The following is a 26,225-nucleotide window of genomic DNA, read 5'->3' as shown; positions in this document are numbered from 1 at the left end:
CGAATTACTTGCTGCAGGCTTGCTGGAAGCACTTGATTCCTGGGGGCTTACAGAGCAGAGGCAAGTGGCCATCACAACGGACAGTGGGGCCAACATCAAGAAGGCTGTCAAGATTAACAATTGGACAAGACTCCAGTGCTTTGGACACAGGCTTCACACAGCCATAGGTATGTAATAGTTATTAAAATAATGAACTATTTTAAGTAATCGTAGTAAAAACATACCATAATAATAAGACGTGTACAATGAATGTGTGTATAATCAGTTTTCTGTTATCTCTATTATCAGTCAGTACAGGAAGTCCCCTACTTACGATGGTTCAGATTAGATTTGTGTGCACATTAAAATTTTTTTTGTACAATGTACAATTCTCACGACAGTGAAATAGGTTATTCTTAGCCATTCTACTGTAATTGCAGTGGAAAATGTGGTAAACATCCACTCATGCTTGGGAAAGAAATACCGTTTGAATACTGTGAAACCGGTATAATTTTGAGAAATACCATGATATAGAATTTTGGTCATACCACCCAGCACTAGTCTGATATATACATTACCATATCATCTGCATATAGTGATATTTTCTGTTCAAATCCTTCTCTGAAAATCCCCTTTATCTCTGATGCATTTCAAAAGTAAACAGCCAATGGCTTAATGGCAGTTACAAATAACAGTAATGACAAAGGGCATCCTTATCTAGTACCACATTCTAGTTTCAATTAGCCTGAAATAATGTTAATACAAACTAAAGCTTCTGGACTGATATACGGTAGTTTGATCCATGCACATATGTTACCAACCATATCAAATGCTTTGTCTGCATCCAAAGATATGATCTCCGGAGTGTTAGTGTTTATGAGTGAATATCTTACATTAAATAGGCATCGAAGACTGGAAGCCAAATGTCTACCTTTAATAAATCTGATTTGGGCTTGTGATATTATTGAAGGGAGCACTTTCTCAATCCTTCTAGTTAGTGCTTTGGAGAATATCTTAACATCATTATTCAAAAGTGAAATTGGTCTGTATGATGCACATTGTAATAAGTCCTTATTTGTTTTAGGAAAAACGGTAATTAATTCTTGGCGAAAAGCATTAATATATAAATGTTGCTAATAACAAGGGGAGCTAACTTAACTGAAAATGTTTTAGAAAATTCAGCATTGTAGCCATCAGGACCTGCTGCTTTCCACCTCTGAAATGAGTTTATAGCATCTTGTAATTCTGATAACGTCAGAGGTTTATCCAATTCCTCTACTCTTAAAGTATCTAGCTGTGGTATTCATAATGTGCCAACATGCAAATTAGATTGTGTCTTGTGTTCTTTAAACCGAGTAGAATATAAGGACTTATAGCAGTCTCTAAATGTATGCATTATATTTTCATGGCCAATGATTCTTTCTCTGTCTGTGTGGATTTGTTGTACTAAGATCTTGTTAGCCTTCTCTCTGTGTTCATAGTAATGATGTTGCGATTTAAAAATGAGTTATTCTGTTTCTTTTGTTGTCAAGAGATTGAGTTCTGATTGCAAAACCTGTCTTTTCCTAAACATTGCCTCATCAGACCTGGCATCTTCTTCATCTATTCTGGTAATTTCACTGATTAACTCTGATGCTATTATTTTGGTGGAAAAGACATGAGATAATCTGTCCTCTTAAAAAAAGCCGTAAGAGTTTCCAGAGTATTCCTGCAGAAACCTCAGACGATGCATTTTTCTCTAAAAAAATCAATGTGCTTGAATATAAATTCTGTACAGTTCTCATCAGCTCATGAAAGGGGGTTAAGATGCCAGCTGTGAGATGAGTATGTAGGGCATAGTTATGTGAGCTCCATGATCAGAGAGGCATGGTCAAAGATAACAATAAAATCATATTTGCAAGAATTGATCATGGGTAAGAAATTACTATCTATAAAGAAATAATCAATTCTTGAGTAACGATGATGTACTGGTTAGAAGAAGGAATATTTTCTTAAGTATGGATTTAGAAATCTCCATTGATCTGATACGTTATGATCAATTAAAAACTGATTTCTGAATTTTTATAAACTGGATGAATAAATTACACAAAAACATGAACATTGTGATGTAGGGTATAGTTTTGATTTAAAACACAGTTATGGAGAGCAAGTCAGTTTTTTCATGATTATTGTTAAAACTGGAAAACTGCTTTGCCTGAGGGTTTTCATTCTAACCATTTTCTTAATTAGTGACATGATTTTGCTGTTAATTAACTTTTTTTCTCTTCTTTTTAATTGACTTGACTTTTAAGATTCAGTCTTATGAATTGCTCGATTTTTTCCTTAAATGGCACCCAAACAGAAATGAGATGTGAAGTGAGTGAGCCAACAGATGGCCAGCTAAGTCCGGGTCTAGAACTCCAACCCGTTTCCTAATTACAATACAATAATACAATGCAATTTATTTTTGTATAGCCCAAAATAACACAAGGAGTGCAGCAATGGGCTTTAACAGGCCCTGCCTCTTGACAGCCCCCCAGCCTTGACTCTCTAAGAAAACAAGGAAAAACTCCCTAAAAACCCCAGTAGGGAAAAAAATGGAAGAAACTTCGGGAAAGGCAGTTCAAAGAGAGACCCCTTTCCAGGTAGGTTGGGCGTGCAGTGGGTGTCAAAAAGAAGGGGGTCAATACAATACAATACACAGAACAGAACAAAACCTCAATACAGTACAGTATTGAAATAAACATTTTAGAAGTACGTAGCAGAATTTAACAATGGATGACATCACATAATATGATTTGGATTTGTTTATAATCCTGGAGACCTCATCCATCAAGCTGCCGCCCCCATTTGGCCATTGCACAGCTGAAACAGTGCTGGGCCAGCCAATCCGATGAAAGGACCTCTCTTTCCCATGATTCCAGCAATCCTCCATCAGGGATGACTTTACCATAAGCGGGCACAACAACTTGGCAGGTGGGCCATGGCACCAAGTGCCACATTTGAGTACCAAGAAGAGAAACAGAATGGGTGAGGTTTAGTATCAAATTATAACTATCATGTTACTTATGTTTTAGTGCTAATGACTGACAACAGAAATGCAGTATGTACAGTAAATCAGCAGCTCTAGTCAGGATATGCTAAACTGAAGTAGTGAGTCTTCAGCTGGGATTTAAAGGCTGAGACCAAAGGGGAATCTCTTATAGAAGCAGGCAGACCATTTCACAGCTTAGGGGCCCTGTAACTAAAAGCTCGACCTCCCACTGTTATTTTATTAATCCTTGGAATCATAAGCAGACCGGCATCTTAATGTGCGCTCTGGTTTGCAAGTCATGATAAGTTCAGATAAGTAAGCCAGACCTTGGCCATTTAATGCTTTATATGTTAAAAGGAGGATTTTGAAATCTTCCCTAAACTTAACCAGGAGCCAGTGTAAGGATTTAAGAACTGGAGTTATGTGTTTGTATTTTCTTGTTCTTGTGATAATTCTTGTAGCAGCATTTTGGATTAACTGGAGGCTGTATAGAGAACAGTTTGAACAGCCAGTGAACACCGCATTGCAGTAGTCAATCCTACTAGAGATAAATGCATGAATTAATTTCTCAGAATGTTGTTTATTTAGAAAGCGCCTTAATTTCCTAACATTTTTAAGATGGAAAAAACATGTTTTGGACGACTTTGTAATATGTGCTTTAAATATCATGCTAGAGTAAAAGAGAAGTCCAAGATTTCGGGCTGATTCAGTAAAATTAATGGTGATTCCAACTGAGGTAAATGATGACAGAATAATTAGAAGCCAATTCTTGTTGTTAATTAAAAATTTTATATATTTCTGTGGCTTGTGGATTACCTCATTTTGCCACAGCAGACATTTCCAAAACTTTTTTTTTTCTTTTCTAAGAACACCATCAAAATATTTTGTGATCCTGAGCAGATCAAAATTACTGAGACCTTCCCATTTCTTTATTTTCAGATATTGCATGATGGACACAGGTTGTTGGACATGCATATGATCATTTTGTATCTCATTATTGTTTGGCATCTAATTAAGGAAAAAAAATAATTAGAAACAAAAACTGGTCACTAATAAAGAAAAGGATGAGAATGAAAACCTGTAGGACTCCATGACTTGAGTTGAAGATCCCTGGTTTATAGTATTATTAATATTTTATGACATTAAAATTATTTGCACACCAAAAAAGTTTATTTGAATTTGAATTGTATTTAATTATAAAAATCCAAGAAAATATGAGCTACTATGTTAGTATGTACTTAATAGTACATATAGAGAAATAGTACATGAGGTATATTATGCTATTAAGTTATATGATTAAAAGTTTATTTTACTCTAATTCTACATTTAAAATTTAAACTTAAATTTACATTTTAATTTACACATAGCCATTAGCCAGCAGGCCATCATCTTAAATAATGGCAACTTAGTGACGTCAAGTACAACACTACTAACAATCATGTGGTGCCAACTGAATGTTGTTTTTGCCACAGCCATGAAGAAACTAAGCAAAAATGTACACAAAATGTAAATCCCACATGAAAACAATTACATGCACAAATTACAAGATTATGACTGGGGCAGTCCAAAGCATTTTCAGAATTTGTCAAGAATTAATTGATGAATAAACAGAAAAAAAACTATAACAATCTAAAATAAACAAGCCACTGTATACCTCTGCTAAGCTTTTTAAAGTCTCTTTATATTGGTGAAACTACAGTATATAGTCTGTATAGAAGGAAGTACTGTATAGTGGGTTTTTTGTTCACATAGCTCTTTAAATTTGGTGGGGGATTTGTGCTGATTTTGACTTAATAGATTTGAATTATTGGGAAGTAGTAGTGATATAGTAATAGTAGGTGTAGAAGTAGTATATATATGAGGGTAAAACAAAAAGTCAAGAAAATTACACAGTACCTGCAAAAGATAGAAATTGATGCAGTACCACTTGTTTATGATGGCTCATGGATAATTCGAACCTGCAAAGTGAAACCTGCTGAAATTCACTGAAGGATATTGGCTTATGCATATCAGGATGTTGTTTGTATACCCATCTTGCAAAAATTTCATGGCACCCTAAGTTGTCATGTACTAGGGCATGTGCAGATCCATAGCTGATGTCCAAATGTTCAGTTACAGCGGACAATGTAATCCGCCAGTCTTCTCTGATGACATTTGCCATGTTATTGTGGGCTTGTGTATGAAATGTTGATGGATGACCAGATCAGTCTTTGTTGGTTACACTTGTTCTTACTACTTTAAACCTTTTTATCTATTTATAAACTTTTCATTGAGTCATAGTGATTCCGGTTCCATACACTGCACAAAGAATTTTCACTATGACACGTTGTTCAAAAATGGTGCAATCCCACTGCAGATTGTCCATGTTCATTTCACCTTGGCTTCAACTACACTAATGGCAGAGAACTGCTCTGTTTGTGTTAGAACAACTCATAATTCATTCAGAATGTGCTGCATTGCATCAGCTTCTACCTGTTACAGTTATTGCATAATTTTCAGATTGTCTTTACTCTTTCATTTACCCTTGTGTATATATTTGCAAATTAGAACCAAGGTTTCTGAAGTAGATATGTATTTCCATTTTAAATACCATTGGAAGTTTATTAAAACTTAAATTTAAAAATATGCTTTAACATTCAAACAATTTCCTGTGATTGCTGAACTAGAAGATGCTGGAACTCCAGAGCCAGACTAAACAGTTGGCAGTATTTTTCCCATTTGTGCATTTTTGAGCTCAGATTTCAAAAAAGTCGAAACTTCTTCTCTGTCGTAGTTCTCGTATTTATGTCAGACATATTGCAGTACATAGTATTTTTATGCTGGTGCAGCTAAATTGTTCCTTTAAAGTAACGCTGTAAAAAAGAAAAGTCTACCATCATGCAACAAAGTCAAACAATTGAACTCAGCTTTTAAATCCTTCTCTTTTCTGCTTGAGATTTACATAATCCATCCTTCAAATATCTGTAGTATTTCTCCTATTAGCATTCGGGGGGGTGGGGATAAGGGGTGGATTAGGAAGGTTTGCTGCAAACAACATTTTCCCCTTTACCTTTCGAAAAGATGTTTCCACTAATTAAACACATTCCATCACCCCATTTTGTGTTCTTTATTTTTATCATAAGAAAAATGAACATGCAAAAGTGTATCCTTTTGGTTCGTAAATTGGATGCAATACATTGTTGAAATTTTTCCTGTAAATTCATCATTTGTTAATATAACCACATCAATCATTAGGGCATATTCGATGTACTGTATATTGTAGTTTAATTAAAACATCATCCAGCAAATCTCTTAATTATAAAAGAAAATCTTGAGATGAAATGAAACTATTGCCAAGAGATTTTTTCAAGTTGGTAGAGGGGGTCCCAGCTTCTTCTCAACCATTTCTGGTTAACGTACCACGCCCACGGTCCTCCCACCTTTCATTTGTGTAAATGCTTTTCTCTGACACATTTCCTGCGCTCTCAACTCTTATACATTTTTACGTTTTCCTCATTTTAAGTTCCCAGTAAAAGAACACCTATTTCCAAAGAAGAATTTCATCCTGAAAAGTTATCAATAGAAGTACAGTGATCCCTCGCTATATCGCGCTTCAACTTTTGTGGCTTCACTCCATCGTGGATTTTAAATGTAAGGATATCTAAATATATATCACGGATTTTTCGCTGGTTCGTGGATTTCTGCGGACAATGGGTCTTTTAATTTATGCTACATGCTTCCTCAGTTGGTTTTCCCAGTTGATTTCATACAAGGGACGCTATTGGCAAATGGCTGAGAAGCTACCCAGTTAGAGCACGTATTAGATATTAAATAAAACTCCTCAATGATATACGATGTGCTTCCCGCGTGGTGCTTGATTGTTTGCTTTTCTTTGTCTCTCACTCTCACTGCCTGACGGAGGGGGTGTGAGCAGAGGGGCTGTTTGCCTAGGGGATACGGACTCTCCTCTAAAAAATGCCGCTTTATCGTGGTGCTTCGACATACTTAAAAGCATGTATTGATTTTTTGATTGTTTGCTTTTCTCTCGCTCTCTCTCTGACATTCTATGCTCATGACATGCATTCTTTGAAGAGGAAGATATGTTTGCATTCTTTTAATTGTGAGAAAGAACTGTCATCTCTGTCTTGTCATGGAGCACAGTTTAAACTTTTGACTAAAGGGTGTTATTTCATGTTTAGATGGCTCTAATAATGTTAACAGTGTGGGAGAGTTTATAAGGGCTTAAAATATATAAAAATAATCATACAAACATATGGTTTCTACTTTGCGGATTTTCATCTATCGTGCAGGGTTCTGGAACGCAACCCCCGCGATCGAGGAGGGATTACTGTAATGAGTACATGGACAATCCTAGCCCAGAGAAACGATGAAGTCAAGCGAATTAACAAGAAAATTGTTGATCGGTTACATGGCAGATTGGTTAAATGCGTATCAATAGACTATGCTGAAACAGTTGGTGGTGATGGTGCGGAAGATGAAAACATCAACTTACAATATCCCGTAGAATATCTACAACCATTAACACCTTCCAGTCTTCCACCTGCCAATTTACTGTTAAACGAAGGATGTATCATAATGTTATTGTGTAATTTATGTATGAGTGATGGGCTATGCAATTGGACAAGATTAGTTGTATTCGAAATTGGACGAACAATTCTTATTCTAACTAATTTTAACAGGCGACAAGAAAGGTAATGTAGTATATCTTCCGCGAGTAACATTAGACATTAAAGGAGATCTTGATACGCCATTCGTATTAAAACGTTTATAGTTTCCCGTTAGAATAACTTTTGCTATGACAATTAACAAATCACAGGGACAAACATTCGAAAAATTTGGTTTATTTATTAGAGAGAAAGAAACAATATTCACTCACAGGCAGTTATATGTTGTGTTGTCACAATGTAAGTCCAAACACGGAATCAAAATTCAATGCAATATTGATGAAAAGTTAATTACAAATATTGTTTTTACTGAAGATTTACAGTAAAAGAGTAAGTTTAAAAAGTATTTGTGTGTTAATTTCAAAGCCAAAAAGAACAAAAACATATAACGCAATGAATACCTCTAACACAACATAAAATATAATTTTCTTTCAATATACAGTGGAACCTCGGATCATGACCGTAATTCTTTCCAAAACTCTGGTCGCTTACCCGATTTGGTCGTGACCCAAAGTAATTTCCCCCATAGGATTGTATGTAAATACAATTAATCCGTTTCGGACCATACGAGCTGTATGTAAATAGATTTTTTTAAAGATTTTTAAGCACAAAAATAGTTAATTATACCACAGAATGTACAGTGTAATAGTAAACTAAATGTCAAAACACTAAATAACACTGAGAAAACCTTGAACAGAGAAAACTAACATTGCAAGAGTTCACGCTATAGCCTTACAAACCGCTCGCTATAAACACTTTTTTTAATGAGTTTTAAGCACAGGATTTGAAAAATCCGTAATTTATACAAAAACTAACCATAAACAACCAAGAAAACTAACCTTGCAGGAGTTCACACATAGCCTTGCGAACCAATCGCTGTAAACACTTTTTTTTTAATGAGTTTTAAGCAGAGGGAAAAAATGAACATTTGAAAAATCCGTAATTTATGCAAAAACTAATCATAAACAACCAAGAAAACTAACCTTGCATGAGTCAAGTTCTGGCATGAAGGAAGTGAGGAGGAACTGGGTGGAGAGTATATTACAGTTTTGAGGTAAAGTCTGTGACGATGCATATTCACTGCATGCTCCCATCTCGCTTCCGGGAGCCCTTTAAACCCCATCACCGCCGGTAATGTTACCGATGAGCACGACAGTGAGGCACTACAATGGAGCAATCGGATGGTGCAAAAAGTGCCAAGTGCTTTTATTAAAATCAACAAAACAACAATCAAAAACAAAATCCAAATTAAATAAAGTTCAGTGCTTTCAGAATCCTTCAATAAATAAATACAGTAATCCCATAATAACAGAAGTGGTGGAGGTTAGAATCCAATAGAAAAAAGTCTTCATTAAATACAACATAGTTAAAACTATGCTGAAAGCAGTCTCTTTAAAAACAAGCCCAGTGCATTCTTTAACTGCCTTCTCTGCCTTACGTGGCCAGCCGTCCTTCTTCTGGTCACTCCAGCTCCTTGATCGCTTAGCTGGAGCGACCGCTTCCTTCTGCTCCACTGAGTGTCAGCCAAACACGGCTTGGGCTCACTGTCCAGCTGCCTGCCTGCGAGCATGCGCTCTGTCGCTCTCTCTCTCTCGCTCACTCGCTCTCTCTCTTGCTTGCTCTCTCTCTCTCACTTGCTCACACCGGTTCTTTCCACATTGCTTCCTGCTTACTTCCTCACTCCGCAACCTCTGTCTTTCATTTTCCTCCCATTAGCCGCCTAGTGCTTCTAGTTATGAAGAGGACGTGGCAGCTGTAGCAATCGCCACCACGTACCCTCACTAAGCTGCAAGCACGGCAATTATTTTTTTAAAACTGGCCTCTTGATGTGAGCTTTGGACCCGCTATACCACAAAGTCCCTCTGTGCGATGCACGTCTGACCGAGAACAATGTACTGTACAGGGAGAGACTGAACACGTGCGTAAATCACCAGTGCGTATGAACCGGAAGAGGAAACGAAATAGAGCACAAAGAGTTCACAGCGAATGCACAGGGAGAGACTGAACATTTCCAGAAATCATCGGCGCGTACAAACCAGAAGGGAAACTGGCTTGTTCGTCACCCAAGTGTGTGGTCGTGAACAGATGCAAAAGTTTGGTGAACTTTTTGGTCATAACCCGATTTGTACGTGTTCAGAGACATTCGTGACCAGAGGTTCCACTGTATTACTTACTATTAACTATTAATTACTTTTAACTATGGTTAATTTTTTTACTATGGTTAATTAAGGTAAAATAGTTCTCTTATGTATATGTAACAATTCCTATGAAAATAACAATCTGCTTAAATTGTACATCCGCTTTCCCCATATGCGAGCGCCAGAGCCGCGAAGTGGCTAGTGTGTAGCACCCACCTGAGGGTTGGCGAGCGAGCAACTCATATTAAATTTACTAAACTTGAAATTTTCTTTTTTTTTATTACCAAATTAGTGTTTATGTATTTTTGAACCAAACATAAATTATCCAAGGAGTTTTCTCAGGAATTCACTTCACTCTTCAGTGTTTTTTCCAATGTGTTTTACCTTATTTTTGTTTTCATCAGAGAGTACCAGGATGCCATCTGCATATTTGCAAGCTGTAAACCCAGGCTGGATGGGGTGCCAGTCAATTTTATGGCGCAGTTACATAATCAACACTTAATATCAGGCCTCTTCAATGTTGGTAGTGTTCACATAAATGTACATCCCTAAAAATATAGAGAGATCTAATTGCTTCTATTATTAATGTAGTGTTCATTAAATATACTGCATGAACTGGATACAAAATAGATTAGTAACCAGAAATTAATATCTATTGAACTATTAATAGTTTAAGCCAAAGTCACTTTAGTTAATACAAGGTTGTGGAGAGATGACTCCAATCCTGGAAGTATTCTGCACAAAACAACAACCAACACTGGTCAGTTGATTACATTGCATACATGCAGCTATCTTTGATTTATCTGGGATCAATGAGGAATTCCAAACTAATTAACATACACATGCACATATTCAGCTATACTTGACCAATTAAGAATTGCAAATTTATATAATATGCAGAAATGATTGGGAAAAAAAGCAGTGGTAGTGCTGCCTTGCAATAAGGAGACCTGGGTTCACTTCACGGGTCCTCCCTGCGTGGAGTTTGCATGCTCTCCCTGTGTCTGCGTGGGTTTCTTCCGGGTGCTCCAGTTTCCTCCCACAGTCCAAAGACATGCAGGTTAGGTGCACTGGCAATCCGAAATTGTCCCTAGGGTGTGCTTGGTGTGTAGGTGTGTGTGCCCTCCCCGGGATTTGTTTTCTGCCTTGCGCCCTGTGATCCAGCAAACCCCGTGACCCTGTAGTTAGGATATAGCGGGTTGCATAATGGATGGATGGATATATATATGATTGGAAACTATTTTATGCAAAGCTTTGGACTACAAACCCTAAGGTTATGGGTTTCAAAACCCTCTAATGACACTGTGTGACCACAAGCAAGTTACTTCACCTGTCTGTGCTCCAATCAGAGAAAAAATTAACCAGTTGTATCTAAAATGTTGAAAATTACCTTGTATAAAGGTATCAGCCAAATAAGTAAATGTAATGTAATTTTTTATCCACATACACTAAAAAAAGATAAGCAAAATAGGAATACAAAGACCAAAAGAATAAGTGATGTGGACCTAATGGCTGTGATTTATAGATCAAAGGAATTCCAAATGATACACATGAGAGGTATCTACAGTACTGCAGGTTCTGATGGGCAGTATTTGCTGATGGATTTTGTTCCAGCTACCTTCTTAATTCAATGTCAATTTATGACGTTCAATTTCAAGTTCATGTTTGCGTTTATGTGTGCAAAGTAAAATTTAATCTTACCTGGGTGTCTCCCACAGATTAATGGCAGTAGTTTAATATCATCAGACTAAAAAAAATAATTCATATCACATCATACATTAAAAGCAACACTCACTATTTATACTAGTTGCCAGAGCTGTTTCCAATCTCATAAACAAGTTAATAATGCATTTTTGATTTCTAATCTGAAATTCAGAATGATGCTCATTAGTACAACTAGATAAGTGTGTATTCATAATCTAAATTTATTTTTTTCTTGTGGTTTGTTTGACTTCACTTGCTTCTTACAAAGTAATTAATTTAAAAAAAAAATCAAAACAGCAAGACAACCAGTGACATTAAGGTTTAGTATCATTTTCATCTGTTTGTGTTTCCATTAAAAAAAAAAAAAGTTTAAGAGAATATTTTGAAAAGTTAAGCAACTGAGGAATTCAGACCCCCATCAATACACCAAGTATTCTTTAAATGTGTACTGAGAGGGATTTTTGACACTGGAGACTACTAACAGAATCATGTCTAAATGTCAGGTCAGGTTGGGCAGCAGACACCGGTATAGCACGTTGCCGCACCCACCACACAACGAAACAGCTCAGAATCCTGGTTGGCATCCGCCCAAGGTAGATAAGCACTCCAGTCCCACTCCTCAGAAATAGCCATCTATTTGCCGTAGCCAGGTGTTACGTGGACATCCCCTTGGCCTGGTCCAGCCACTCGAGTCCTCAACAATGAGGATCCTGCGAGCCGGATCACCCAGGGGAATCGTGCCACATGGCCATAGTGCCGTAACTGACGCTCCCTCACAATTCAGGCAATATGCCTCATTCAGGACTCCGTGAGCAACTGCTCATTTGACACAAAGTCAAACTAGAGGTATCTAAGGATTCCCAGAAGAGACACAGTACTGAAGTAGTACAGTCTTTGTCTCAGGTCACTGGATAGTGTCTATGTCTCACAACCATACAGCAAGACACGAAGCACCAGCACTCTAAAGACTTGGTCCTTCGTCATTCTGTAAAGATATCGGGAGTGCTACACACCTCTTTCCAGTGACCTGAGCCCCCATGCTCTCCCAATGCGTCTTCTGACTTCATAGGAAGAGTCACTAGAGACATGAATGTTGCTGCCAAAGTAAGTAAACCTCTTGATAAGGTTAACACTCAGCTCTGCAGACAGACACACAGCTCTGATGGCTGTGCCCAAGAGATCATTAAAGGCCTAGATTTTGTTTTTTTATCTAGGACACTCGCAAGCCCAGGCACTCTGAGTGTCTAAATGTTCCATTGGCTGGTGGGCTGAATGAAAAGGACATCAGTAGTGCTGTTAAAATTCAAGAAGGTCATTTTAGTATAGCACAGAGAATAAAATTAAGTGAATTCAAGCATAATGCTAGTCATGGCCTCAGTGAACAGGTTTTACGTAATTTTTAACTATGTAAAAAAAATGAATTCTTTCTTTTTTTACAATGATATTTATGGTGATGAAAACCGTTAACTGTGGCTCCAGTAAACTTAATGCATTTGCTTAAAGGTAGCCAAGCTTTTCCAGTCTTCTTACTTTTAGGCAGTTTGTGCAGTTCATATTTATAAGTGCATTTTCCTGCTTACATGCACTTGTACACCATTTATACTAAATTGTTTCCCTCAGTGTTCCTGTATTCACATACTCTGTTTTTTAATACATTTAAAGCATTCTATGTACCATATTTCTTTATTTTTCTGTATTTCACTAGACTCTGCAAATTATTTTAATGGTTATGGCTTCATATGTATTCTCAGACATTTAAGAAAGGTGTGTACTGTTACTGATCATTCTTTATCCCTGCTTTCATTCTGGACTGGGTGGCAAAGGGTAGGAGTAGCCTCCTCAAACTCTAGTTCTATATTACTATCAGATATATAAAACACTGTCATCCTTGCCTTTAGTAAAGTCACCATGTCATTGGTAATAACCCTATGCTCAGAAAAACTGTATTGTGCCTTGATTTGGGGCTTTAAAGGCCGTGGAACTGAATAAAATGTGCCCCTTCAGAGTTCTCTGTCTTCCTGACTAAAATGGGGGTAATTCATATAACAGTGCACATGCAGTGGAGCTCGTAGAGTGAGGTGCTTAAACCACTACATTGTGTTGTGATTTACTGTATAAGGTCTGCACTGGCTTTAATGAAACCTGAACTCCAAATAGGTTTTTAAAAAATGGATGAATAAATTAGCACCTTTTTATGTCTGTTTCTTGGTCTTCTCATCTAAATTGCATTGATACTGTTAAAGAATTGACAAAATTATGTGATGGCATTCCGTTATATTCACATGGCTATGAATTTTTCAAATGTCTTTTGGCAGAATCTGCTGTCAATAATGCTTTATTTTATACAGCATGTGGCATCATATATAGCATCCCAAGGCACTTTATAAATATAGATTTATAATATTTCACAGTTATAGTGAAGAGGCAGGAATAGGAGCTTGCTCATGATCACATAGTGAACTTGAGGCAGGGACTGAACATGCAGTCGTCTGGTTTAAAGTTTACTCCTTGGCCACACTGTCTAAAATCGGTTTTTAATATTGAAACAGTAGATCATCAAGTACAACAAATCTTCAGCGTTATTGAGAAACAATCAGACAGTGACACTTAGATACCATGAAAGATACCCTGAGGCAACGGTATGCTAATGCTAAAACATAACAAATGTTTATGATTTGGGAAATTGCTATAGCTGCAGGCTTGTGTCTGTCTCTTTTAAATCTTTCAACCTTGAAATGTGCTTAGAGAGCAATCACTAAAAAGTCAGAATGAGACTCTTGAGTACAGCTGTAGGCAGAAATACCTGGTGCAAGGTCTTTGTGTAACTTCATGTACCATCACAGAGTTTGGAAAATCCTAAGAGACTACTGGTCACAAGTAAAGTAAGGTTAAATAAGGCTTTAATTGTCTGTGAAGAATCTATTTATAGGGAAATAAATTCCATTTTGCACTATATACACAGTAGCATATAAATATAATTGTTGCATAAGTTTCATTATTTATTTTTATTATCAGTACATTAACTTGAATGATGTGAAATAAAAAATGTAACTGCCTACTGTAATTTGTACTCCAGATGCATACCCAAAAACTGAGATGATTTACACATGGACTAAAGGACCCCAAAACTCAGTAGAAGTTCCAGAAGAATCTTCTAGTTTGGTTCAGTATGATCTGATTGGACAGACGGTGTCAAGTGAAACTGTTAAATCCATTACAGGCGAGTGATTACTTTCAGTTGGTTGCTTTATTACATGTATGCACTATTTCTTTCATTACCTCCTTTTAAGTGCAGGCTCTACCCATGTTAACAAGTATAATGTCTATTCTTATTGTTGTATTTTTTTAATTGTATAAATGGTGTGTTTACTAAATGGATTTTAGGTGATACCCATAAGCAGTTTCTATTTATAACTGGTAGTTTTTCATTTTCTTTTTCAATATTTTACAGGTGAATATATTGTGATGACAGTGTATTTCCATTTGAAACGAAAAATGGGCTACTTTATGATTCAGACATATATACCATGCATTATGACAGTGATCTTATCTCAAGTGTCATTTTGGATAAATAAAGAGTCTGTTCCTGCTAGAACAGTTTTTGGTATGTACTGGCTTTCCTCCTAAGTATATCAATCTATGTCAGTGTATATACAACTTCGTATATTTTTCTTCATTGAATATATTCATGTTTTTCAGTTTTTAATCATTAATACATATTCTGCACATAGAGTGTCTAAAATATTCACATTTTTGGAAATAAAATGTATTCATGCTGGCAGTAAAATGGCTTGAAGTTAATAACATTAGTTGTATTAAAACTAATGACACTCTAGAAATTTAAATATATAACTGGACAGAGCAGAGCTGTACAAGTGGATAGCATGATCAATGTTTCACTGTTTTGTTCAGCCTGTTTACCATTACCTAAAAGTTAATGATATTCATTTGCAAAAAATCACCATACTCTGTGTGTTATTCCTGTATATTATAATGCAGAAGTGAACTTTCCTAAATGATTTATTAATGATATTGTCTTGTTTAAAATCTCTATACATTTTATGGCACACTGCATAGAAAATGAATACCATGAAATAATTGCATTTTAGTATAAAAAAATTGAATATGCTGAACATTATTTTGGCTGATAGATTTTGCCTAATATTTTGCTCAAGCTAATAATAAATATTCAAAAAGTTGTTAAAAACTAATTCAATAAGAAATAAATTACTTACAAGAACAAAATGCATGAAAGTTTACTCACATGCTTTTTTATTGTATGTTATAAAAATCTAAGCACTGTTAAGTCCAATAGTGTAGCACAGAAACTTAAAAGCATTTTGTTAATTCTCTAGATTTTTTTCCCTATTTCCCCATCAAGGAAAGAAAATAGTAATAAAAAAATACCCAACAAGAAGGATTTCCTATAGTGGAATTATTTGTATATATCGTTCTGCTTCTGATTGCTGAAATGTTTTATTTTTGATAGAGTAGTCTTCAAATTTCCATATGACAAACTACTGAATGTGATAAAATCTAAAAAATATTATCAAGTTATTATTTATTATGTGAGAATTACATGCAAGTGGTTTAACTTTGTACATCTTGCTTTATTTTGTTAGCTAGCAGTCAGTCTAATTATTTTATCTGTACATGGACCAAAAGGCATAACATTTTTCAACAGCGGTAATGGGAAAGATATTACAAATTCCTACCACCCCTGTGTAATCTTATTTGTCTCTTTCTTTTAAATTCAATTCAAATCAATAAAAGTAGTGGTCTGACAACTCCCCAACACACCCTTCAAAACAAGCCTTTGGCTTATTTGTTCTCACATTCATTTCTGCTGTATATTGTTAAATGTACAGTATATAAATATTTATACAACTAACACATAGTGTATATGGGTTATCTAGTCATGATTATACCTGTACTGAATATTTATAAAGTGGTTTTTCAAGTAGACACAGTATATTAAAATGTAACCAACAGAGAAACATAACTTTCATCATTCATAACAGTTTAAGATGTATTATCTCTATAAATAAACTGTAAAAAACACTTCAATTTGTGGTTGATTTGAGTCTATTCTGTTTACATGGACTAAACATTCATAAAGACACTGTATGTTTAAATAATTAAAAGAAGAACAAGAGAGACTGATTAGTCTATGTATCTTCTTTGGTTAGTTAACAGCTAAGTTATCATTTTGTATAGTATATTCTTTAATAAATGTGCAGACACTGAGCAACAGGGACTTCTTGTCTCTTACTTCCTGTAATGCATCTGTAAGGTGGCTTTCACAATAATGTATTTTTATTCCATTTAAAGATACTGATTGGTATAATGAAAAACTGAACATGTCATTAAGTTTAAGTGACAAATATTTCTAAAAAACAAAAACCAATAAAATACCTAGACGGTAACTGATTAATATGTAAGAAACATACATTTTACATTATGTCAGAGTTTGCGAATTGCTAGCCTAAATAATACATAATAATCTAAATGAGTGATACATGACTAAATACTTTAAGTTCCTGAAAATACACAATTTATAACATGCTCAATATCAGATACTTTATTTGTAACAAATAAGATAAGTAAAACCTCTAATATATTATAAGGTATTTATGTTGTCCCTTTATGGCCTTGTAGTTTCTTGTTATATTAGCTGTTTTAAGTTTTGCTTTATATTTAAATTCATTTGTATCTTTAGTTAGAGGGATAGTTATTATTTTATTTGGATCAGCATTACAAACAATTTCTGTAAGACTTTGTTCATTATTAGGTCAAAAAAGTGATGCCCAGAGAAGCTTATTTTATGAGACATTTGATTTAGGAAAGTAAGCATACAACCTTGAGGATACAGGTCCTTCCTATGTTGCTGTAAGGTTGGTTGTAAATGATATCTTTATTGCTAAGTTTATTAAATTGATAAAATAATTTCTTCTTTGTTTTGCAAATTACATAATGGAGATTTGTTGGTTTTATTAATAACACGTTTCATGACTTCAGTTTTCAAACCCTTATAACAAATGAGGAGGATCAACAGTTCAAATAATTTTAGTAAATCTATAGTATTCTTAGGCAGTATGCTTGCTTTTGGTATATAACATACACAAATACTAATAATGCAAGATCTAAAAAACTTAGAAAGTAGGTTGAGACGTAGATAATGTCATTGTGGCCTGTGACTAATGGATAAAGGATTTATTCTATGCTGGTGTTGCCATGGGCAACTGCTTTGCTCAGTGACTGTCCGTTTCTAAAATGAAAGATTACATAAACACTGACAAATATAGTTAAATACATTATAACCAACCAAAATATACACCTTTGAGATATAAAGTGTTTAAGTCAAGTCATGTCAAGTTGCTTTATTGCTATACCATTCATACACAGTATTGCAGCATAAATTGGCATGAAACATTTCCCAGGACCACAGGACAACAAGACAGGTAAAGAACTATACTATAAATAAATGAATAAATAAATAGTGAGTAAATATTAATAATTTGAAAAACACAGTAATTAGTAAATTATAAGAACAAGTAACATTTAAAAAACAACATAAGTAATAGTGTAACAAATGAACTACATACAAATAAGCTACTAGGAGCAGATATGAGGGCAGGAGGGAAGCACAGAGTTCCGAGTCTGCATAGTCAAGGGGTACCTTCTTCCAGATGACAGTGGGACAAAGTGACTCTGGGAGGGGTGGGAGTGGCCCTTCTAAATGTTATAGCCTTTGTGAATGCATCACTTTATAAAGAAGTGTTTAATGGAGGGCAGAAAAGTCCCAATGATTTTTTTCTGCTGTATGTACTGTTTAGTACCTTACAGTCAGAGACACTGCAGTTCCCAAACCAAATAATGATATAGCTGGTCAGAACATTTTCAGTGGTGCCCCTGTTGGATGTGGTGAGAATATGGGTAGATATGCATGCCTTCTTAAACCATCAAATGAAGTGGAGATGCTGCTGTGCTTTCTGGGCTATAGAGGTGGTATTAACTGACCAGACAAGGGCAGTTACCAGGTGCACAGTAAGAACTTTGAAGCTCTTGACCAATTCCATTCCAGCACCCTTAATGTGCAGGGGTTATGGACAGCATGGACTTTCATAAAATCAACTATTATCTTTTTTGTCTTTTCCAAATTAAGAGACAAAAATTGCATTTCCCACACCGATTATCATAATTCCATTCTGCAAGCTGACATATCCCCATTGTTGATGAAACCCACCACCATTGTGTCACTCACAAACTTAATAATGGTATTAGAGCTGTACACAGCTATACAATCATGAGTTAGAAGAGGGAATAGAAGAGGACTTAGTACACAGCCCTGGAGGGGTACCAGCGCTCAGCAGGATGGCACTAGAGGTGGAGTTTGAGACATGGACTGTCTGGGGTCTCTCTGTCAGGAAGTTCATCATCGAGTTGCCTAGGGAAGTGTTGTACCCTAGCAGACCTAACTTCCTATTTAGCCTCTGAGGGATGATAATGTTGGAATGAACAAAAGATAATATTGCATCTTCAGTGAAATGGTTAGGGCGATAGGCAAACTGGAGAGTGTCATGTGATCTGCGAAGTCTGGATTTCAAGGGAGCCCAAGACTAGACTCTTAAAGCACTTCACAATGAGAAAAAAGTATTAAATTATTTATAGAGAAAAAAAATATTCTGTAGTAAGTATCAAAAAACGTAATTCATAATCAAAACCTTAACTTTCAAAGAATTATGTCTCGCAATAAGGTAATGATGGTTGTGGAGAATTAAAGTTTTGCTTTCGCTTTTCTTCGTCAGTCTTAGCCAAGTGTACATATGTAAAAATTAATTCAGCATGTCCAAAAATGTACTGTAAATACAAGATTACATGTGTTGCTGTTGCCCACAATACAAAGTTTGTAATAACTTTTTGTTATTATCAAACAGGAGACCAGGAATAAAATGCTTTAGGGCTTTTTACCTTGAATTTTTCTTAAGACTCTTGAATCTTAATTAATTGTAGGCAGAATTTATAAACCATGCCATTCAAACTCAATTCTTATGTAATGCTATGGGCATTTCTAAATACTCTTAAACAAAGATTGCTAGTTGAGAGACTGGCCTGCATTCTTTATGTCAAGCCAAGTCACCAAATCATGCATTGTTTCCAGGAAGTTATACTATATGAAATGATGTTGCTGAGCAGGGGATGTTGATCATTTTAAGATAAGCACAATTTGAAACATTTAGTGGAGGGGTTCTCAACCTGAAGAGTGCACCACTTGATCACACAAGCTCTTGTATGTTACCAACACATAACCACGCGTCATTTGGATTTGTCATTCCTTTCCTCATTTATAAGCATTTAACAGATTTTACCTCTTCATTATGTATATAAAGGCTAATAATACTTTCCTAATCTGTTCATCTGTCAAATCAATTTTCCTAGAAAATTTTAAGGCGAGAGCTTCTAATTGTATTAGTTCCCCTAGCAAACAGCAGACATTCAGGAGGTGGGATACACAAATGAGTGATAGAAATCAAGAGGCAGTATGTTCTAAATCTGAGAGTCAGAAAATTAAATAATTAAGTAAGTTGTGCATGTAACTGTTAGTGGTATGAAGATGGCATTTCAATTTGCTGTTACTGCATTTCCTGTTCCTGGTACACACAATCCTTGTTATATATTAGTGCAGTTTTTCTGCAATATTCCTAATTATGTCATGTTTTCAGGCACATCTCACATGCATTCAAAACTTTATTGTGCCGTCATTCACCTGTGTTCTGACTATAAAGAATTAATCTCCCAAAATCAGCATCAAAAAGCTCACTAATATAAGCATTTATTATTTATGAAAAGTAAATAAACAATTTTATTTAGAAAGCTGTTGCAGTAAGTGGTAGAGGGTATTTTTAATTATTAACTAAACAAATAGGGTTTGGGGTTTAGATTTACTTTTCTAACTTTGTTATAGTTTCTCTTTGTTGTGTTGTCTTTTTCATTTGTGTTTTTTATAAAGTTTTCTCTTAAAAATTATGAAACAAATATTAATGACATTGCAAGTTAGACATATGCATTCTGGTTTATGTGTAATCCTAAACTGTACTGTCTTTTCCGAGTAAAAATGTTAATTTCTGATTGTGTGGCCATCTTAGCTTGTCGGCCTTTCTGAATTACTGCAATGATGTGAAACCAACAGTTCCAGACCAACACAATACATAGAGTGCAAAGGCATTTCCCATTGTTATTTTTTAACAGGCAAGAAGATAGTGTGAAAGTTACACACTTAATGAATCATGCATGTTCAGGATAGCTACATATTTATAAAGACATGTATACCTCTTTACATTGTGCGTTTATTGAATACACAGATAAGAAAATAGATTATTTTGATACTTAGCATGTAATGTACTTTTTCTTATTTACAATGTGATTTGAGTTGTACATGTGGGATCAGGCTGTTGTGTCTGTTATACATTTAGCACTAGAATTACTAGATCCTATGAAAAAACTCATAGATCCGGCCCACCTTAAATCCCATCGCACCTCTCTGTCAGCATCTTTTGTCCTGTAAATGTGCCGATAAAGACAAGCAGCAAGCAGCCTGCTATTCCATCCCCCCACTGCCGCAGAACGTGCATAAGGTTCTCCCAGCTCATGCCTTGATTATCTGGGAGTGAAGCGCTGGAGTTTTAGAGTGGAAATAATAAATTGTTATTTGGAATACATGCATTTCATGTGTGTTCTGTTTCTACAATAATCTGTGTAAACACATTGTTAAAACAGAAACATTTTCATATTTTTGTAGTAAATGCCAAAATGTTGGCATAAACTATATAATGTGTGAAGCCTGAAGTCCAAAGATCAAATAAACACTTTCACAAAAGGTTCAAGGATGATACAACAGCTTCCATGGCGTAGCGGTAAGATTTTTTACGAGTTCTTTGGTAGGCTCTGTTAATTCTAGTGTTAAAAAGGTGATTGTTAAAATACAGTTTATGCATTATATTTGTATCTTACTTATCTGGGCTATATTTTTGTGTGGACTTTACATACATTGAGAACAATCTCTCTAAATAATAGTTTAGCATCTTTGATCATTGAGAATCATAGTGGCTACAGGTTTTTTTACAATTCAATCAATCAATCAATCAACATTTATTTATATAGCCCAGAAACATATACAAAAAACTATAGCTCAAAGTGCACATTATATTGCATTAACTTTTTTTAACTAAGTTACTTTTGGTTTTTGTAGCATTATAATTATAGATTTATCTGAATTATTTTCTGTAATATAGCTTGAATCAGTCAGTTCAATTTATAGATGATTTTTGGTTTTAAGTATTTACTGCTTAAAGCCGTAAGTGGGCAATTTTTAAAATAAAAGAAAGTGAGAATGTCAGTGCTGACGCATCTACTATTCTTTAAAGTAGTTTTGATCAAAATGTATATGAAACATATTTATAGTTGGCCTCTCCCCCTTTGTCAGAGTATGTGGACTTTGAATATGAAACAATAAGTGATTGAAAATTAAAATTAATATAACATTAGTTCCTTGTATTGTAAAAGAAGTAGTTACAGTATATGAAAGAGAAAATGTTCATTTCTCAGTTCAGCAATATTGTATTCTGCAAAGATAAGATGATTTCACCAGTAGTTCTGTCTTGTTGATACCACTACATGATTTTTTGATTATTGTTGTATAGATTCATGGTTCAATAGAGTAAAGGTGACCTAGAGCAGTAACGTTATTTAGGTTTGAAATGGTAATCCAAACAACTTAAAGCCATAATTAACTTTGTCTCATTGCTCCAATGAGGCGTCAGATTAGAGATGGTCATTAGTAAGCTGTGGCATGACTCTTAAAACATTATGTAAATGAGTTCAATGAGATTTGCAAACTAGTGAGTTGTGAAAAAATTTAAAACACAGAGCATACATTTAAAGGAGACCATGACTTGGTAATGAAAAAAACAGCTTTAAAAATGGCAACAACAAAATTAAATTAGAAATATTCCTTGTTTGTTAAATATGCAATCTAGTCCATTTCACATGATGTGACATATTTGTATTGTTTCTGCCCCAGTCAAAAAAGAAAAATAACTCATTTTGTGTTTGTATTACTAAATTAATTAAACTAGTATTGTACAGATAAGATATGATCAAGCTAAATAAAAAAATCAGCTGTTTTATTTTGCTCTTTTACAATATTACTCACACATGCCAGCATCTGCCAAGGGAAGAGGACAAATACCTAAGTGATTTATTATTGGGTACGGATGGTGTCTCAATTGGGGTTCTCAATTTGAGCAGAAAAGAAAATGAAAAACACATGAACGTTTCTCTTCTGGGCTATCTTCTGTGACTGCAGTGGTGATTTCAAAGAAGATCCTTGCAGAATTAAATGTTCAGGTTCCATTATTTCACTTGTTCCGAGAAAATAAGCAACTCTCCTTCACAAACTGTACCATATACAAAAGAACTTATTTTCTCATTTTTGATTTTCTGTATTATTACATGTTTTTCACAGATGTACTGCTTAGATATTTTTATGGATTGTGGTTAGACAAGTTGAAATTCTTAGATTAACACATGCAACCAAAGTTTTGCACTTGTTTCATCAGTTTAATGTGTAATGTAAAGAAATAGGTTTGGTTGTTTATTAAGCAGTAATGATCAGGCCACATATTGTTTTACTCAATAAATTTGACCCTTACGATCAGAGTTAGGTAGTCAACCTGCAGGTTGTAGATTATTTGTAAATAATATTCCTAAAAACCTATTTAAATACAGTTGTGGTTGTTTATTAGTTCAGGAGGAATTTAAAGGACAATTTCTAGGGGTATGAGACTCTGATAAAATGCAGTCAGAATGTTTAGAAAGACAGAGAGTCTTGCCAGAAGTGCCCACAATGTCTCAAAAAATCTTATAACAACATTTGGCAAAGTCACTATCAGAAAGGCACTGGGGTCAAAATACTGTAAAATCCATGAAAGAGAGTCAAGACAAAGCGTTCTGCTCATGAATAAGATAAATGACTTCTCTCCTCATGTTTCTTAAAATGCACCCTGGCCATTCTTACTAGTTTCAGGAACAGTACTGTACAGACAGGTGAGGAAACACTAGAACATTCTAGCCAACATTTGATCTGTTTTATGTGTAGCTCATAAGAGAGGGAAGGCACAAAAGTAATAGTGTCATCATATGGAGATATTAGAAATCAATGCTATCACTGATGAAATCATTAATTCTGCTATTGTGTATTGAAGAAATCTTGAAGAGAACATCAGGACATTGGTTTATGAGCAGCAGCTGAAACATAGCTGGTTTATACAGAAGCACATTGACCTAAAATACACAAGCAAGCCTATGTCAGAATAACTAAAGTAAAATCTTTTTTTATATTCAGTATGGTATAATCATAACCTAAACAACTTTGAGGTATTGTGGTTTGATAAGAAATGAGGTGCTTGTGTTTGCAATGTTCAAATTTCACTGAACATGAGGATGGTGTCAAAATTCCTCCAAGGCATACTTGACATAGACTTATATCTTCAGATGATCTCTGCATTTTTGCAAAAGGCAGCAAAATAATTTTTGAGTCCAAAGAGGCAAGCGTTGGATTTTGTTTAATGTTGATTTTTAAATTAAATAAGCACCAAAAGGTGTTATTTGTTTGATCTGCTTCCCTTTTAACTAGCATCAAATGTGATCAAAGATCAGATGGTGGGCAAATATTTTTTTCTTAGCTCTGTTGGGATAAAATAAAATCAGACATCTGCCATGGCTGTTTGAGAGTGTGTTAAAGTCTGTGGTGCATCAGAAAACCTGGCACATACTATAGTAGCTGCAATGTGACTTAATATGAGGTTGTCTGAAAGTTAATTCCTTTACTGGAACATCTGCAGGAGAAATGTGAAAACAGATCTGACAAGGGTAGAGATCTGGCCAAGAAAGAGACGAAATTATAGAGGGAAGTAAAATTTTAGGCAGGAGGTCTAAACCAAGAGTCAGAGTAAGGAAGTAAAAGTGACAAAGCTATGTTTATATAATAAGGCAGATGGAACATTAATGGAACATTCTTTTACCAAACCCTAACTAAATATTGCATTTTTATCATTTTTATAATTTACAAAGCAAAATGAATTACATCCTTAAAGGGAGCAACTTTAATTTAAATGAATGAAGGTTTTTTTTTAAGTAATTCTTTGCATTTATATTGTGCATGCAGTCACTTTTTGGGTTGTACATTTTCATTTTGGACATACTGTACCTTTAGCACAATGAAGTAACTCATTTCCTCAGTTCCACAGGAGGACTGCAAATTTCAAGATCAAGGCTTTGAGTCCACTAAGTGAACAACCTTTGTTGTAATAATGCTTCCGTATTCTTCTGTTTTTAGCAAATACCTTGGGTGTTTTTCATAGACCATATGGCATATTTTGATTCTATTAACCTCAATTTGATAGTAAAGCTATCTCCTTAATTACAGTGGTTATCATTGTGCAGTCAAAAAAACCATTAATCGTATTACTTTTTTAGTTAACCTTTTTAGTTCAGTCATTTTGATCTATTAACACATGAGAGCAGACAGTACGATTTTGTAATGGACAATGACAGGCAAAGGTTAAATGTGTGGCCTAGCCATGTCTGATTTGAGTTTTTCCTGTTACTCCAATTTCTTCCCACATGTAAAGTGCATGTGTACAAAGCTAATTAGGATTTCTATACTGGTCAGGAATGAATATATATTCATGATTATGTCTTCTGATGAAAAAGCTTCCCTTTCAAAGTTGATTCTGTGCTGACCAGTCAGGTTATGGCTCTTTATGACAATCTTTTGAAGGAATCAGATGGAAAAAATGTCTCACTGGATTGCGAGTGCACTGTTCAATTTTTATTCTGCTTCATAGAATTAAATTTGTATGAAGCAGCATAAAATGAATGGGAAAAGAGCCTTCCTTGAAGCATAACTGTTTATTAAAAAGTGTAGGTATAATTTCAAAATGGGTTTGCCAGGTACCTTGTAATGAGTTTTGAAATAATATTGTGTGCTAACATTCTTAAAATATCATTATATTTGAAGTCTTTATTTTACTAAAATATATTGATGCAATGTAATGTTGCAGGTAAAAGCTATAGTATATCATAATTTGATTTACGATTATTTCACATGGCAACAATTATTTGAGACAAAAAAAATATATATAATAATATCAAGAACACAACACAAATGCAAAGGTCCCTTACCTGCAGTTTGTTACCAGGGGTTGACTGGAAACCTAAACTATAGAAGGAAAAAAAGACTAGATTCTTCACAAACTCTTGTGTAATTGTTGGAGTGGTGAGCCAGCTAATAAACACCACTAAAAGTTAAGTTTCTGAAGCACATACTAGGTTTGGAAATGCTAACTAGTTGGTCTGCTGTCATACACTTCATACCAATTGACGATTCCAGTGTCAATCATGCAGGTGAGTGGCTGAAATGGATAAGTTGCTTTAATTTTTTCAGTACTGTGTTAGGACCTCATATAAAGACAGTCTAAGTATAGCCACTAAATTTGCTGCTTTATTGGATAGGAAACAATGCTGGTGATATATTGTGTGTCTTACTTTTCAAAGCAGAATAACAAAGACATTATGAGGCAGTAATAAAGGAGCATTGTGATCATAAATTGTGTCATCTATGCAACAGAACACTTCAATATCAGTTTGTCGGTGAGATAAGGGTGT

General features: G+C 35.0%; 1 protein-coding gene across 5 annotated transcripts in view; it reads left to right on the top strand.

Moving 5' to 3' along the window:
• Positions 1–26,225, top strand: part of LOC120527687 (gamma-aminobutyric acid receptor subunit alpha-4-like) — a 256,176-nt gene that overhangs the window by 32,350 nt on the left and 197,601 nt on the right. For all 5 annotated transcript variants that reach the window (XM_039751389.1, XM_039751388.1, XM_039751387.1 and 2 more), the window contains 2 exons: positions 14,575–14,718; positions 14,950–15,102. In XM_039751389.1, coding sequence (XP_039607323.1) covers positions 14,575–14,718; positions 14,950–15,102 — 297 coding nt within the window. The remainder of the gene's footprint in view (positions 1–14,574; positions 14,719–14,949; positions 15,103–26,225) is intronic.

This window comes from Polypterus senegalus, chromosome 4 (genome assembly GCF_016835505.1).
Source record: "Polypterus senegalus isolate Bchr_013 chromosome 4, ASM1683550v1, whole genome shotgun sequence".
Classification (NCBI taxonomy): Eukaryota; Metazoa; Chordata; class Cladistia; order Polypteriformes; family Polypteridae; genus Polypterus; species Polypterus senegalus.
Note: the sequence above shows the minus strand (reverse complement) of the source record. Positions and strands in the feature narration are given on the sequence as shown.